Genomic DNA, 16,080 nt, shown 5'->3' with positions numbered 1-16,080 from the left:
GCCCGGCGCGCCGGCGGAGGAGGCGGCGGTGGTGTGGAGCCCGGAGGTGGAGGTCTGCCTGTTCCACGCCATGCTGGGCCACAAGCCCGTAGGTGAGCGCGGGCCGCGGCCTCCGGGAGCGGCGGGGGCCGGGCGGGGGCTCTCGGGCGGCTCCAGCGGCCTGTGCACCGGCCCGGGGCCGCGGGGATGCGGTGGGGCTGAGGGAGGGAGCGCTGGGCCCTGCCGGGCCGCCSAGCCCTGTGAGCGGTACCCTGCSCTTCCACAGCATCACCGARGGCTCAGGCTGCGGATCGTCTGCMCAGGCAGGRKCRTCCCGGAGCACATGGCACAGCATTGTGTCCAGGCCKTTCTGGARTATCTCCAGGGACRGAGACTCCACAGTCTCTCTGGGCTGTGTGTTGTCTCAGTAAATAAATTCTTCCTCGTATTCAAGTGGAGGGAGCTTCCTGTGCATCAGTTTTTGCCCACTGCTTTATGTCCTATTGCTCTGCACCACCGATCAGAGCCTGGATCCATCCTCTTGGTGCTCCCCTTTAGGTATTTAAAAACATTGTTGAGGTCCCCTCTTAGACGTCTCTTCTGGAGCTTAAACAGGCCCAGATCCCTCAGCCTTTCCTGTCAGAGAGATGTTGCAGTTCTTTATCTCTGTTCCCCTCGGTGGTCCCCCTCCAGAAGCTCTGGGTCTGTCTTGTACTCGGACCCCAGAACTGGACACAATAGTCTAGATAGTTTCCTCCAGTTGTTTTTCGCACAGCYCCTCTAAAAGCTCTGACTTTGTGTTAGAATTACCCACAGGGGCACCCTCATCTCCGTCTAGAACAGCACTTGCAATGTAGGGTGAAATATCAGCCTGCCAGCCGTCTCTCCTACCATGTGCCCTTTCYRTATAACAACAGGACTTTTTAAAACWGTGTCACAAATAAATRGATAAMTTTATATYTCTAAATGTCTTAAATAAATCTGCCAGCAGCGTTAATTGCACTGAGTTCTTCCCCCAGGTGTGAATCGCCATTTCCACATGATTTGYATCCGGGATAAATTCAGCCAGAATATTGGACGGCAGATCTCATCCAAAGTGATCTGGGACCATCTGAGCACCATGTATGATATGCAGGCTCTTGTGAGTACAAAGGGTTGATGCAGCCACATGGTTGTTTCATAGAGTTCAGAGGTTTTGACAGGCCAAAATCACTGGGCCTGCTGTACTTTTCGTAACACTGAGAATTGAGTGTCATTCCAGTGGCCTGATGGGGTTTTCCCTGAATAAAAGTAGATTAGATAGGAGACAATAAAACCTGCAATACAACCTGGGTTTTGAGGGGCCTTTTTGGATTTTTTTTGCTATTGTGTTCTGACTTTGTTTATTAATGCTGATCCAGAAAATCATATAATGCTCAAACGACAAAGTCATAGTCTCTTTACATAAGGATTTGCCATGTTGGGTTTCCATAAATGATCTCAAATGATCATGATCTCAGGTATCTTGACCTTAGTAATCGGTTTGACATCAGGAGCCTCCTGCTTCTCTAACATCTGAGGTGTCTTGTTAAGAATTGTGCAGATCCTAATTGCGTGTAAAATAGAACTTGAGATTGCATGTCAAAATTCAAATTGAAGTTTTTACCAGTCACTCACAGARATCTTCCTTTTCTTTCTAAGCATGAATCTGAAATTCTTCCATTCCCTAATATAGAGAAGAATTTTGCTCTTCCTGACGAAATGATTCAAGAAGTGAGAGAAGGTGAGATGTGATTGCAGTCTCTGATTCTTCATTGCTTTAATCTCAAGTCAGAACCTTTAACAAAACTCTCCCCAAAAAATCGTGTATTGTCAGATCTAATAGAAATATGGTGGAGTTTGAGAGAGCTCTCCAGTTGAGCAGTGAGAGCTGAATTTTGAAATTTAGCTGCTGTGTGTTAGTACTGTAATCCAAAGTAGGAACTAGGAAGTTCAAGCACCTACCAAAGGACTTCTTGGGAAGTGGAATGGTTCTCGATTACTAGGTACACTAAACTTTGCACTAAAAAATCAGTACAAAAATCTTAGTACAGATTTGACATTGSAATATGTTTTGCCTGTTTAGGATTTCACTTTCTCCTGTTAATAATAATTTCTTAACACTGAATTACTGCTGAATATTGCAAGGASTATTTGCAAAAATGCAAAGAAGCAGAGGCTATGAATTCAGAAAAAATCCATGTGGTTCTTTAAAACCATCTAATCATTGCTAACAATCCTTTCTGTAGGAAAAGTTACAATAGAAGAAGAAGTGAAAGAGGAAGTTTTAAAAGAAGAGATGGAAACGCATGCAGGTCCTGAAGAAGGTAATTTTGTAACTCTCTACTGTGTAATACGAGATTAAAAACCAACTGTAATTGAGAAATTAATGTTAAAATGTAAATCCCAAATGCAGTGTACTTTGTGATTTGTACTCAGACTTAGCCTGTGCTCATGCTAAGAACTTGAATTATTTAGGAGTGCACAGAGTAAGCAGCTGCTTATTGAAAAGATTTCTTCTTTGCTCCTAATTCATCTGTGCAAAGTTGTATAGCTTTGGAGATTTTTGGCTTTAATATGTACTTGACAAACCCCTGGGAGTCTGAAGGAATCTGAGGATCTGTGCAAGAAGGTTGAGTCTGGTTTTATTGAACTTAAATAYTCTGTGTTGGGAGCTCTGTAGTCAYGGGGTGAATAGAGCCTATAAGTCAAAAAAGATTGTAAAATTGCGTGCTGAAGTGGGAAGGTGACAGAGTGTTTATTTTATTTTATTCTYATTATCTTGCTGCTTTTAAATAAAAGGCTTGTTTTCCTAATACTTTGCTGTAGAACAAGTCAAATGTGAACAGTAGAGATCCTGGTATTTATCTTAACAGACCAAGTCAACTGCTAACTATATAATTTCATCTTATTTATATCACTGAATAAGTGGTGTTTATAGATTGTAACAAAAGATCTAAAAATGTATTTTAAAATATATTAAATTTCACATTTTGGTTGTTGAGTTTTAAAATCTACCTATGATACCAAATGTAATGACTGCTGCTGATATAAATTCCATAGATTGGTCCTATGTTTCTGTAAGTGTTCCTTTGAAGTATTTCAATATTAAGTGCTGTTTAATTCCACTTAATGAGTTTGAATTTTAGCCTGTCAAAATATATGCCTGTCTTTAAAGCAAATAATAAAAGCAAGATGTGCCTTTCTCAGAGAAGATTTTTTTCTTTAGGACTGAAAGTAATACTTAAATGGTGGACAAATATGCTGAGAGTTGATTGTTTTGAGAAGTTTTATGGAATATAAAGAAGTTTGATATCACTCTTGTTTGCCTRTGTGTATGACTCTGATCTGGAATCATTACTTTGATCCTATTTCAGTTTTTGCACCCTCTGGAAGTTTAGGAAAAACAACTGAAAAGCCAAGCAGCAAAGAGAAAGAGAAAACTTCATCAGATCCTGGATCCAAGGAAGGATCTGATAAGAGGAAGCGCAACAGAGTCACTGAGAAGGTGCTAAATGCCAACAGCAACCCCTCGAGTCCCAGCACCGCCAAACGACGCAGGACGTAGAGCTGAGGAGAAGTGATAAACTCTGGGAYGGGAGGAGGGAACAGGAAAAACAAGGAGCAGCACAGTCGCCACAAGAACTTTTGGAGGAAGTAAAAGATAACCTGAGCCAGTAATTGAAGAATCTGCACATTGGCTTTGTCTCTCCTGGGGTGTTKCCTGGGCAGCAGCGAGGAGCCACCTTCGCAGGGCGTGGGGACAAAGGTGGCAGTGGGGAGGGTGGGTGTGACAGTGCCAGGGCTGAGCTTCAAACCAGCAACACATTCTGTGTCAGCACAGCTCACTGAACCAGTTGTCCAGTGGGGCACAGGGSCTGGGACCATCAAAAGCAGAGGTGATTTCTGTAAATGTGGGGGTGTTTTTTCTGCCTTTGCTGTCTGTGAATATAACAGACCATGTGTGGGTAATGTTTGGCCATTTCCCTTCCATTTGTATCAAATGTCTTCATGTATTGGTTCAGTAAACCTCAAATTCTTTTCAGTGCAGATAACTACTGCATTTCAAATGTTCTGTCGCTCTCTTTGCTGGAGGAACATCATTTCACCCTYTTTGATGCAACATTTAGCAGTCTTTCTACATTGGTATGCCATCAGTAAGGTGAAAATTATAATGCCCCTAGCCAAAATAATTAATAAGTGTCCTAAATACAATATGGTGATAAGACATAGTTTTGTAAGGGATCAGCTGAGCTGTGTGTGACCCTGAAGGTGTTGCTTCATCCATTTGTAATACAGTAGAGTGTAAAAGTGGGGTTTGTACTTAATTATTTATTTTTTTAAAGCAGTTTTAGTAGATGTGAATGGGATTGGTTTTCCAAAATGTTCATGTTGTTCTACAACTGAAGAATCTTGCTGACATTGTAATGCTTATCTTTTGTATGCTAGAACATTGAGATTTGATGAAGTTACTATTTTTGTGTTGTCAAAAGATGAATCGCAGTCAACAAACACCTGTTAAATGGTGAATGAAGCAGGTTGAAATGGTACTGAATTTGTTTCACTATATTAACTATCAGTTAATAAAAAGAAGAATTCCTTCTTGGTGTGTCAGTATTGCCTTCAAGGTGAGGCACTAGGAGTCTTCTAGTTTTTGTTTTTATTCTAGGTACATAGCCGAGTTGTCYGCCTAATTTACTTCTCTTGTTTTATATAAAGAATAAATTTGACTTGTTTTTATTTTGCTAAATAACAATTCTTGTGTGACTTGATTAAAAACYGGCCCAACTTATTTTGAAAGTAATTTAGCATTAAAGTGCTGGTTACTTTGTCCTGATCTACATAGATTTTGGCTATAAAGTGCAGATTTTGTAACTCTTAAGTCTCATTAGTCCCTGTGGGCTAATCCTTTTTATCCGTGGAATTCTATTCAAAAATTTTTGCTCTACCAATGCAATGCTTTTGTAGCTTAAAGTAAAAATATGTCAGCAATAGCATGTACTGCTGCAACCACTCAGCACCAACCTCATAGCAAGGAAAGTCCACTTGGGGATTTGACAGTCAATCCTGCAACGCAGACTTTTACAAAATTTTTGGAGGTGAAGTTGAGTATCGCCAAATGTAAATGGTTTAACTGACGGCGGTGCAGCCGCTCACTGCTCCCCTCAGCTTTGTCGAGCGCTGGTTCTTTGACATGACTGTTTTTTGACATTTCTGTTCTTTGACATTTCTGTTATCGTGTTAGTGTAAGCGCGTTCCTCCCGCTCCGGACCGCGATGGGAGCGGTGCGGGCGGGCGCAGGGCGCGCGCGGCCGGCCGGGCCGCACTGACCAATGGGGAGCGGCGGCGCAGGAAGGGGGCGGGGCCTGCGCGCGCTTCCGTCCCCCGTTCCCCCCCACACGTGGCCGGGCTTTGTGCGCGCGGGCGGGCGGTTCCGCCGCCTCATCCCGGGCCCTTTCGCTTTCCCTTTCCCTTCCCCTCCCCGCCGCTCCCATGGCGGCCCGCCTCACCTGCAGGGCGGACGAGGACGAGGCGGAGGACGAGGCGAACCTCTGGAAGTACGACTCCACCTGGGAGGGGGAGGAGGAGGAGGACGAGGAGGAGGATGGCGGAGGCGAGCCGGAGGGAGCGGCGTTGGAGGAGCCGGAGGATGCGGGGGAGCAGCCGGGGCAGGGCCGGGCGCGGAGCTGCGGGCACAGCCAGGTGCGTGTGGGGGGCACGGGGCAGGGAACGGCCTGAGGGGACCCTTTCCGGACCTTCCTGCCCGCTTCAGGGGCCCGCAGCCSGAGCCCCTTCCCGACCCTTCGTTCCCTGTTCCCCCGTCCGAGCCGCTGCTCGGGAGTGGAACGGCGAGCTCGGTGCCGGCGGAGAAACCGCGGCCCTCGGGGCATCTCCGGCACAGAATTTGTCCTCATCTGGAAGAAGCAAATCCCCCTGAAGAGGAGGGGGCAGAGGGATGCTGTCACTTCATGACTCCTCAACATCCGTGACATTGCCATGAGCTGGGTTTTAATATATATTTTTCCTCACTCGCTCCCTACGATGTGGTTACTTTGTATACATATATAAAGTACACAAATACAGATTCTGTTTGTGTGTGGCACCTGCCTGTTCACCCCTGCTGATGGCCGCTGGATTTGACATATGGCATTGATGCTCTCSTTGCTTTTTAAGTTTTTGGTTGGCATCCTCAGCTTTGTATGCTGGCCTTCCCAGGGCTCTTTCATGCTATCAATAAAAAGCTGTTACATAATATCTGCTCAATTTTAAAAGTGAGCTGTAAGGCTTTATTTCTCTTAGATATGTTATATTTCTTAGGGAGCATGTGTAGAGTAACTTTGAAAATCAAAATGTACCAGGTTTTAGAAGCTGGAGGTACATGTGCAGTTGAGAGCAGGTACTGCAAAACATGAGCATTTGGGTCTCCTGCCTTTAGATAATATTTATTTGAAATGGAAAGAATTTGTTAGTTTCTGGTTTTAGCATCAGTGTTTTTCAGTTTGACACTGAGTGTTATCAATTTCTTCTCCAGCATTGTTTTGGTAAATGCAACTCTCATTTTGAGTAGTTCCTGTGTCAGGCAAAACATACTACAGTCCTTTAACTCCTCCCCTCTCTGGGAAAGGGAAACTACTCCTTCACTTGAGTCCATTTCAGCAACTCATTTGTATTTTTAGAATATAAATAGGCAGATAAAACTTTCTAATGAATGCCCTTTTAAAGGASTTTAATATTATCTTTATCTTTTGCTTAATAAGCATTAAAATACAGAAATAGCCACTCTTGAGGGAAAAAATAAATTATTTGTGCACATAGATCTGGGAAAAGCCAGTAGTATTTTGGGTGGGGTAGTGGTAATACTGAAGGGAAGAGGCAGAGATTTCCTTTAAAGTGTTTTGCACTGTTTGAGGGCACCCTATCAGCTTTCTTTTGTACATGGCTGGAGTTCACAAGCTKTAATAACTCCAGAATGTTCCATTTCTGTTTGAAAGTATTTGTTCTTCAGATTCTTTTTTTTTCTTAGATCAGCTCTGGATTGTGACAGCTCTAAAAGCAAGGACCATTTTTTCACTCCAGTGAGTGGACTTTTTCAGCTTTGTGCTACGGAGGAGGATGTTGTCCCTGAGACTTACAGCCCCTGGATTGTTCTGCATTTTTAAAGAGGAGCCCTTCCTTCAGTGATGAATGTGTAGTCACCTCGGTGTGACAGAGCCTGAAAAATTGTAAGGGCAGTGGGAATGAATGCACAAAGAAGCAGTAAATCTGCTATCCATATCTGCCTTTGCAACCTGTCAAAGGCATGGATCAATTTCCCAAACTAGWTCCTACTTCTGCTTATTTTACACTAATTCTCATTCTTCTCCCCTCAGCCTGGATGGTTTTCTTTATGCCTGAAGTGGCTAATGTCTTTCTTTGGTACTGAGGTTAGAGCTTTTTCTTGTTATTTTCACTATGTACTTTCAAGACTAACTTTAAATTCTACTACTGTTTTTACATTTGTCTCTGCGAGTGTTCACTCTGTGAAGTTCCTGCAGATCTAGAGTCTCTCCAACTCTTGCATTTCAGTGCCTTCAGCTTCTACAAGTGAGCTTTGAAAACTTTGGGGGTTGTGTTCATTTAAGAAAGTTCTCCCTCTGAGACTGCTGTAACCCCTGGAGTCCCTGATCAGTTGTTTTAATAACAAACCCCATGGTCCTGCCTTCTTCTAAATCTCCATCAACAAAAGTTGCCAATCCCTCTTCTGACCTCTTTCCATCTTTCTCATTCCTGTGCCTTGTTCACAATCCACATTCCTTTTGGTTACAGCTGGCTTCCATCTGATTGCTCAGCCCAGTCCTGTTTCTGTCACTCTCTCCTGTCACTCTCTCCTGGCTGTGTTCTCTCTCTCTTCCCACAGCAGTGCCTGTTCTTCCTGGTATGATACAGGTTTGGAGGGTGAAACCCACTTAGTTTTGCTCTAAGGCAAAAAGGTGCTTTGATTTCTTCATGGAATTTCAGCCTTGCTGTTTAGTTTGTGTTTCTTACCTGGAAAGAAAGGCCTTAAGTTTCCATGTGGCTTAAGTTGGAAGTTTGTAGAGACAAAGAAACAACACCTGCTTGGAAGAGCAAAGCTGAGTTTTGCTCTTGTTGCTTCCCCATCTTGTTCTCTTGATTGCTGCTCTCCAGAATGCCTTTTCCTTGGATCTAGCTTCCTTCTGGACAAGCCTCACAGCCTTTTGCACCATAGCATTGCATCTGTCTGTGTATTTGCCCTGACTCTTCAGTGATGCAGTTCTTCTTCTACATCTGCTGTTCTCCTGTCTCAYCTGACTGTGTTCAAGGATGTTACTTTAGACCCTTAAATATAAAGAATTTCTGGGAATTGATTATTTTGTAACAGGGAACAAAGTTGTTATTAATTCCATGTGATTCTCATCAAGGCAGCTGAATGGGTGACTTCATTAGAGCAAGTTATGAGTGTAGTGCAGTTCCTGCCTTAATAATGAACCAGTGATCAGTGTTCATTAGAAAGTGGTTTTAGCCTGTGTTATTAAGAAATATCAAATGAGATTATGAAATAACTTGAGGAAGTTTTTGCTGCTTCTTTCTTCTGAATTTCTTTTAATGCTTATTTTGGAAGATTCTACACATCTTAGCCCCATTTTCCAGCTTTCCTGTTCTCTCTGTGTGGTGACATTGAATCCTCTGGCTGTGCTCTGCTTTCAGTGCCCTTTATTCATGAACAGTCTTGTTCCTTTTGGGTGTTCTGTAAAATGCTGTCATGGTTTGGGATAAGATGCTTCAGCACTCAGCAAGATTAAATGTCTGTGTTGTTTGTGAAGTGTAACAAAATCCCTTATCATTGAGGTATTCAAGTGTGTCAATAAATATGTATATAAATCAGTTAAAATGCACTTTAAACTAAGTCATACTTGCAATTTCTGTTTCCAAGACATTGAGGGGAAGAAGTGAAGCTGTTCTTTGTGATTTGTGTCTAAATGTGACACTTGGGATGAATCTAGCACATCTGTGAAGAGAACCTGGTGCCTATTTATGTGGCATCGCAGGTTTTTCTCTGTAGCAATTTGAATTATGCATAAAATACAGTGAATTCAGCTGTAACTAGGTAAATCTGTCACTTGGCAACTGATAGGAATCATGTGAGTCACTGCTGTGGGTATTCTCATTTTGTATCTATTTTTTAATTTTCTTAGTGAAGTTTGGTTTCAARATGTTCCAACTAAATGCTTTTTATTTGCAGGATCAAAGCTCAARTTCATCACTGCTGTCTTGGAGTTTTCAGGTAGGCTTGACATAAAGTTTGGTTACATGAAAGGATGGGTAATAAATGAAAAGGATGATTGGCAGAGAAGCTYAGTAAAATAAATATCTAATGTGACTGTGTGGCTCTGTTGCTTTCCATTGTCTAAATGAGCAAGGTTGATCTTGAGCATAAAGCAAAGATGGAGAAAACTTTTATTTCAGCCATTCTACAGGAATGAGAATCTTGAATTCAAACGCTATTTCTGCATCCTAAATTCTACAATTTGAAAGTCTGGTCTCTGTCTTCACTAGGGTTTATAGCAACTCAGAGATGTCTTGTTTTAAAACCTTTGAGTTAAAGAAAAACAATGACATTTTCCTATTTGGGATCTCCAGCTAGTTCTGACCATTTCCACTGGCAAAACCAATTGGGATGAAAGATATACATAAAACATAAAAATCTTGATTAATAGGATGAGAAGGAAAAAGAAATATTTTGATCACAGGAGATGATGATGTTAACTTCTCTTGGTTTAAATTTRTCTTGAGGAATRCAGAGAAATGACCACAGTACYWGTCTGSCTGGTTTTGRGGGTGTTGTGAGTGCAGGGTGCATKCAGAGGAACCTGTGGGAGGTACTGAATTCAGAGAGGGGATTATTTTAATTTGTAAAAGGTGACTTCATTCTGAATCTCTGCTCTGTCTCTTCTCTCCAGTGCAGCGGGAGGCGCAACTGGATGGCAGCGAAAGACCTGCAGAGATACAGAAACCATTACCCAGTARGTGCTCCTGGGGCTCCTCCTCATCACTTCCATCCTTTAGGAACACTTCCTAGATTTGAGAGCACCCCTTTGCCTTCACATTTACAGGCTCAGCACCTTCAAAGGATTCATTTGTGAGGGGGAAGGGATGATGTGTGTGTGGGTGCATSAGAAACAAGCAAGCTGCTACTTCCCAAAGCACATTTTGAGGATTTAGCTTGAAATGTTTAGGGAATGTGAGGGAAAACAAGAAGTGTTGGAGTGAATGCTGCCTTTTGAAAGGTTGCTGTTTGTTCATTTCTTGTTCTTGTCTCCAGGATTTGAAAGAACCAGAAAATGAGGAGGAGGAAGAGATGTGGAACTTGAGCTTTTATAAAAATGAGATTGCTTTTGTGCCCCACGGTGAGTACCTTGTGTGGTGGCTGTTTTATGCCATCTGCTGCAGCTGGTTGAATTGATGAGAGTATTTTCATCCATGTGAGACAATGAAAAACCAAACAAAAACCACCCCCCAAACCAAATAAAACCCTGCCAAGAATGTCTGTTTAAAAATGTTCCTGCTGTATTTTCCTTAATACTCTGTTTGGTGGCGGAAAATTAAGGGGTTTTTTTGGCTGGTTGTCTTGTTAGATGGAGAAGGCAATGCATTTGTTTATGTATGTATCTGGGTCTGGCTAATGAGCCATGTGGAGTGACTGGCTAACTTTATTTGGTATCATTTCTTGCCTGACCTTTCCTTTTTCCTTGCAGGTGTGCTTATTGAAACTCTGCTTTCATTGTGGTGGGACAACTATGAAATGCTGGAAGAAAATCATTCTTACATTCAATGGTAAGCTGCATGAACATGGTACTTCTCTCTAGTTGTGCCTTTTTTAAGGGCCAAGTGGATCTGTATTCTTGATTTCAGCTTCACACAAGGCCCAGAATCRCTTTAGTTAATTGAGTTGCATTGTTCAGGAAGCAATGCATTGGAAATCCTGAAAACACAARTTTCCAGTGGAGCTGTGGCAATAGGGCTCAGTCATTCTTGGTCATGGAGCACAGAGTTAGGGCAAGGAGAGATCCACATAAGCAAAGTGTTGTTACTGTTGATGTGGACAATGCTTTTATGGGAGGGATTTACTAGAAAACTGCTCCTGTGTCRATAAGGATGTGAGTTCTCCAGGAAATCCCTTTGCTTTCACAAGTGTTGGAATCTTTTTTAGCTTTAAGAAGTTGGGTACACCAGGTTTGCTGTCATGCTTGCTCATGTGTGCTGAAAATTTCTTCCCTTCAGGCTGTTCCCTTTACGTGAACATGGGATGAACTGGCGTGCCAGGCCGCTCACCTGTCAAGAAATCCAGGTATTAAAACTTTTGTTTCTTTTTATTATTTTGAGATCTGAAGGATGTTAGGATTTTCCCTAAATGCCTTTCATTTGAAGTCTAGTGGGGTTTTTTTCTGGTGTTTCCTTGTGTTTTTAGTGTGYACAGAGCTCACAGTGAAGCATTTGCCTGTCTTGTGTCAGCAAATGAAACGCTCAGTGATACAATCAACCCTTGTTAATAGTTCAGGTAGTTAGGGAGTTGCACCTTTTAATTGCTATCTTGTTTTCAGGCCTTTAGGAAGTCCAAGGAGGTTATGGACAGGTTTATACGTGCTTATGAGCTCATGCTGGGATTTTATGGGATCAGTCTTGTCAACAAAGAAACTGGAGAACTTAAGAGAGCAGAGAATTGGCGTGAACGATTTGAAAACTTGAACAGGTGAGTTTGTTGTTGCTGTTGAGCATTTACTGCAGCCAGCACTTCTTCAAGGGGAAAAATAAAARTCAAAGCCAAGGAAATCCTCAGCCCTTGAGGAATGGAGACTTCTGTTGGTAAAATGTTACCTAGTAAAAGTATTTTTAACTTCTATTTTTTTGTTGAGCTGCAAAATAGAAGTGTTTCCATATGGTTCCTAACAGTCTATGAAACTCCCTTAATGTGTGTAAAGTGCACTTTAAAAGTGAACCCACCTGTGCTCCCATTTGCWTTGTCAAATAGTCTTTAATGGATCACAGTCCATAAATGATAAAACATTTTGCAGATGCCCCAGAGGTTCAGTGACTTGTAAGCCTTGCCCTTGATAGCTTTGCTTCTCTGTTTCCTTCAGGTTCAGCCACAACAATTTGAGGATTACTCGCATCCTGAAGTGCCTGGGGGAGATGGGATATGAAGACTTTCAAGTGCACTTGGTGAAGTTTTTCCTCACAGAAACTCTTGTTGAGGAGACATTACCAAACGTCAAGAGAAGTGCCTTGGATTACTTCCTGTTCACTGTCAGAAGCAAAGAGAAGAGGAGAGAACTCGTCCACTATGCTTGGCAACACTTTAAACCTCAGAAAAACTTTGTCTGGGGGCCTCATGACAAACTCAAGAAGTACAGACCCCGCTCTGCCAAACAGCAGCTGCACCAACGGCCTGAGGACAAACAGGACACTCYGTGTAAAAAATGTGGTGATTCTGTGGGGAAGGATCAGAACCAGTCTCCAGAGGTGGAGCAGAAAGCTGGAGATGCTGCAGAGTTGCAGCCTGGAATGAGTGATGAACTTGTAAAAGAGAAGATAAGCAAATGCATTTTGAAGGGAGGAGATAATGAAGAGGAGAAAGAAGTTTCATTGGCCCAGCTGGAGGAGAAGGATTTAAAAAGTGAAGCCAAAGAAGTGCAGGGTACAGCAGAAAATGACTGTACAAAGGAGAGCAAGAAGAGAAAACTGCATGCAAATTTGGCAGATGATAAAATGGGTGGATCCTTGAAAAACTCTGCTGATATTGAAAACATCTCTCACAATCTGGGAGAATGTGCAATTGATGCAGAAGTCCCTTCCTCAGGCCCAGTCTCCCAGGCAGAAGAGGACCAGGAAACACTGAAGGAAGATGATTCAAGCACCAAAGAGCCGGCAGCACCAGAGGCCACGGATGCAGCTGTGAAACGGAGGAAAGTTGATAAAAGAACATTGAGAAGCAAACCAGTCAACTTGGCCATAAACCTGAACATGGGGCCCTCAGCCTCTGGTGCCAAGGCAAATCCATCTGCTGCTAATGGTGAGGCTGGAAAGGAAAATATCAGTGAGAAAAATGCAGCTGTGGAAGTGCCAAGTGAGAAGGGGGGTGGTGGTGGTGATGCAGATGGTGGGGCTGTGAGACCCCTGGCTGCTTCCAGGCTCCCCAGGACTGGCTGCACTGTTCCCATCAAGGATGGCTGGAAGGCGAGTGGAGATCAAGGGTCAGCAGTGGGTGATCAGCCCCACTGCAACAGCAAACTCCTGGGGGGTAAAAGTGAASTAGATGGGGTAGAACAGCAGAAAAAGACAGAAAATCCAGGTGAAAAAGGGCAARCAGAAGACACAGACGAGAAGCAAGCTCCAGAGAGTCATGAGCAGAGCGTGACACCCACTTGTCGTGATGAAAACAGTGCTGATGTTGCAACACAAAAAGCTGAAGGCTCTGAGGATGCAGCAGAGCCTGGTGGAGAGCAGGGAGCAGCAGAGTGAGAGCAGCACTTTGAGCAGCTGAGCCAGCAGAGATGGCACTGCCCTGTGCTGGGAGCCAGCTTTGGAGGCTTGGAGAACTGAATAAACTTCCTTTGGGATGATCAGCTGGCCTGTCTCACTTTCACTATCCCATGGTTTTTTAATCATCTCTTGTAAACTCATTGAGATGCAGCTCTTGATTACCCTAAAGAGGAAAACTCTTAATTTGCTCCTCTTCAAGTGCAGGCCCATGTCCTGTTCCTGAGTTTTATCTGATGTTCAGGGCTATCCTGGAGCAACGGGGATTTTTGCACTTTGATTCTGGTTATGTCCCTAACTGAAAGAGAAGAGGAAAACTGATCTTGTCTCCTTATTTGAATTACTTAATTATTTATTAAATACATGATTTCTRATGTAAGACAGCATGACCTAATCTGCCAGGCCTTTCTATTACTGTATAACTTCTGTTTGTTATTTTGAAAAGCTGTACCTTATCAGGAGTTTTTTCCTGGCAAAAGTGCTGTTTCTCTAAAAGAGATGATTATATGGATTTCACATGATGTCAGAGGATAGTTGCCTCTCCTGTTAGGAAAGTAGCGTCGTCTTTTTAGGGATAAAAAGCGTTACCAAAATGTATCTCTGATGATTATGAACCTTTGTGTAGAGATTCTGTTCTCTGAGGTGCAAAGTGCTGAATAATTAGTTCTCTTTATCCCCATGGGCGTTGCTTTGTAGTTCTTGTTGGAGTTGTTAAAGAGTATGAATTGTTTACTGGTTTTAGAGAAAACACTTCAGATTTTGCTTAAAACTCTCTAGAGCTGCTCTTCTGCAGGTTTTCCCACCACTTTTAGACTCTTTATAGTCTTCCACAGATTTTTGTGTCCATGACTGTTTCAAAGGCCCTCRTTTCTCAGTTGCCAAAACAGCCCAAATATTTCCCAGTGCATTTTTTTTCAGCCTTTGCTGGTAATTTGCAGTGGCCTGGGGGGCTCTTTCCTGCAGGTCCATGTCGTGAGGTTTGGTGTGTCAGATCCAACCCATTTCCTTCTTAGGGCAGGATTGCTTTGCCTTTAATGTCAGACAGCCAGGGCATGTTCCAGTGCAGCATGTCTGGAAACCACTGGGCTTTGTGGGGCAGTTAATTGAAACGTTAATTGGAGAGGCTAYGCTTGTCTGGTTCATTTATTTCCAACCCTCAAGAATTTACTTTCAGACCTTGCCAGCTCTGCCTGCTTTAGTGTTCCTGACCTCTCTGTCAGCTGTTCTGCCACACTTACACAATGTTCCACTGAGTGAAGGAGCATTAAAACAGTTTAGCACCTTTACTCCTAAAGATTGGCAACACAGGACTTGTTTCATGAAGTAGAGAAAACTTTCCAACAGCCAGAAGGTCTGGATTTGCTGTTTACTCAGGTTGTTTKGGATGGTTTTGGGGTTCTTTGGTGCTGTGTGGTTTTGTGTAGGAGATGGCCAGGGAGCAGATGCAGCAGCTTGTGCAATGTCAATGTTTTTCCTCTCTGCTACAGCTCTTAAAAAGCTTCATCTTTCAAGGAATTTGAGGGGTGACTTGCCTTCCCAGACTGTAGGTTCTGATCCAGCATGCCACATACATGTGTGGGAATAAAAGTCTGCAAGCTTAACATCTGATGTTCATGGTCACACATGTGCTGCAAAAAGGCTTTAATGTTTTTAAAACACTTTTTTTTCTTCTTATGAACAGGTGGAGTTAAATAGCCAATAAGAATACACTTAACTACAGATATAAATACTTGAAGATGTTGAGTGAAAATTCTTTCCTAACAGATTCCTAMGAATTGTTAATTGTGGCTTTTGTACAGATTTATAGTCATTTTCTTATTTAATGAAGTTTTCATTGTGAATATGTGCTCAGTTGGGGCATAGATCCTATATCTTGTTATGGTGAGGTTTGGTTTTGTGTTTAATGGGATTTCACTGTGAGCCCCAGCCTGGAGTGAGTGCTCAAACCAACCCTTTCCCTCTGATCCCYGGTTTACTTTTGGCTGTAGGTGTGTGTGGTGAGTTCACAAGGTGTTTCCCAGCACTCAGAGCTGTATCACAGAATCTGTTGATTCCTTTATTAAAGCATGACTTTAATGCRTATCAGTTTCCACTGACATTTTTTSCTCTTTGAGGGCAGGATGTSACCRTGTGTTTACCCAGCACCATCCACCCCCTGGAGCCCTGAGCTGTTCCTTGGTTCCTCCAACCAGCTGGGTGCTCTGCTGGGCTCACTGTGGGACATGCCCAGTCTTCCTCCATCTCTAAAACATTCCCAGTAAATGATTTTGGGGGAAAGATCTCCCCAGTGCTTCTTATTTCCATGATGTGCTTGGAAATTGTAGAATCACAGAATGGTGTGGGTTGGAAGGGACCTCTAAAGTTTATCTCAGTGCAACCTCAGGGATGCCTTCCACTGGACCAGATTGCTCCAAGCCCCATCCAGCCTGGCCTTGAACACTTCCAGGGATGGAATGTTTGGGTGGTTCAGTGTGTTTTGTTTGCCCTGGCTTGCCTTTGTGCTGCCATCCTCCCCCAGGGGTTGTGATGCCCTGTAGGGCAAACCAG

General features: G+C 43.1%; 2 protein-coding genes across 3 annotated transcripts; both read left to right on the top strand.

Moving 5' to 3' along the window:
• Window positions 1-7: 7 nt before the first annotated feature.
• MRGBP (MRG domain binding protein) lies at window positions 8-4,745 on the top strand. The gene is made up of 5 exons (XM_057378317.1): window positions 8-92; window positions 999-1,120; window positions 1,660-1,741; window positions 2,247-2,324; window positions 3,375-4,745. Exons 1-5 carry the CDS (start codon window positions 71-73, stop codon window positions 3,563-3,565), a joined length of 495 nt encoding a protein of 164 aa, XP_057234300.1. The 5' UTR covers window positions 8-70; the 3' UTR covers window positions 3,566-4,745.
• Window positions 4,746-5,387: 642 nt separating this feature from the next.
• OGFR (opioid growth factor receptor) lies at window positions 5,388-15,122 on the top strand. Of its 2 annotated transcripts, XM_057378311.1 has the most exons (8): window positions 5,388-5,700; window positions 9,239-9,280; window positions 9,957-10,019; window positions 10,319-10,403; window positions 10,752-10,830; window positions 11,278-11,344; window positions 11,598-11,746; window positions 12,135-15,122. In XM_057378311.1, the coding sequence occupies exons 1-8, from the start codon at window positions 5,491-5,493 to the stop codon at window positions 13,513-13,515; spliced, it is 2,076 nt and encodes a 691-aa protein (XP_057234294.1). In that variant the 5' UTR covers window positions 5,388-5,490; the 3' UTR covers window positions 13,516-15,122. The 2 variants fall into 2 exon arrangements, with proteins under 2 accessions (XP_057234294.1, XP_057234295.1); XM_057378312.1 differs by lacking the exon at window positions 9,239-9,280.
• Window positions 15,123-16,080: the final 958 nt, after the last annotated feature.

The sequence above is a fragment of the Malurus melanocephalus genome, unplaced genomic scaffold, assembly GCF_030028575.1.
Source record: "Malurus melanocephalus ecotype Western Australia unplaced genomic scaffold, MMel_1.1 scaffold_353, whole genome shotgun sequence".
NCBI classification, from domain to species: domain Eukaryota; kingdom Metazoa; phylum Chordata; class Aves; order Passeriformes; family Maluridae; genus Malurus; species Malurus melanocephalus.
This window is presented reverse-complemented; position numbering and strand designations above follow the sequence as displayed.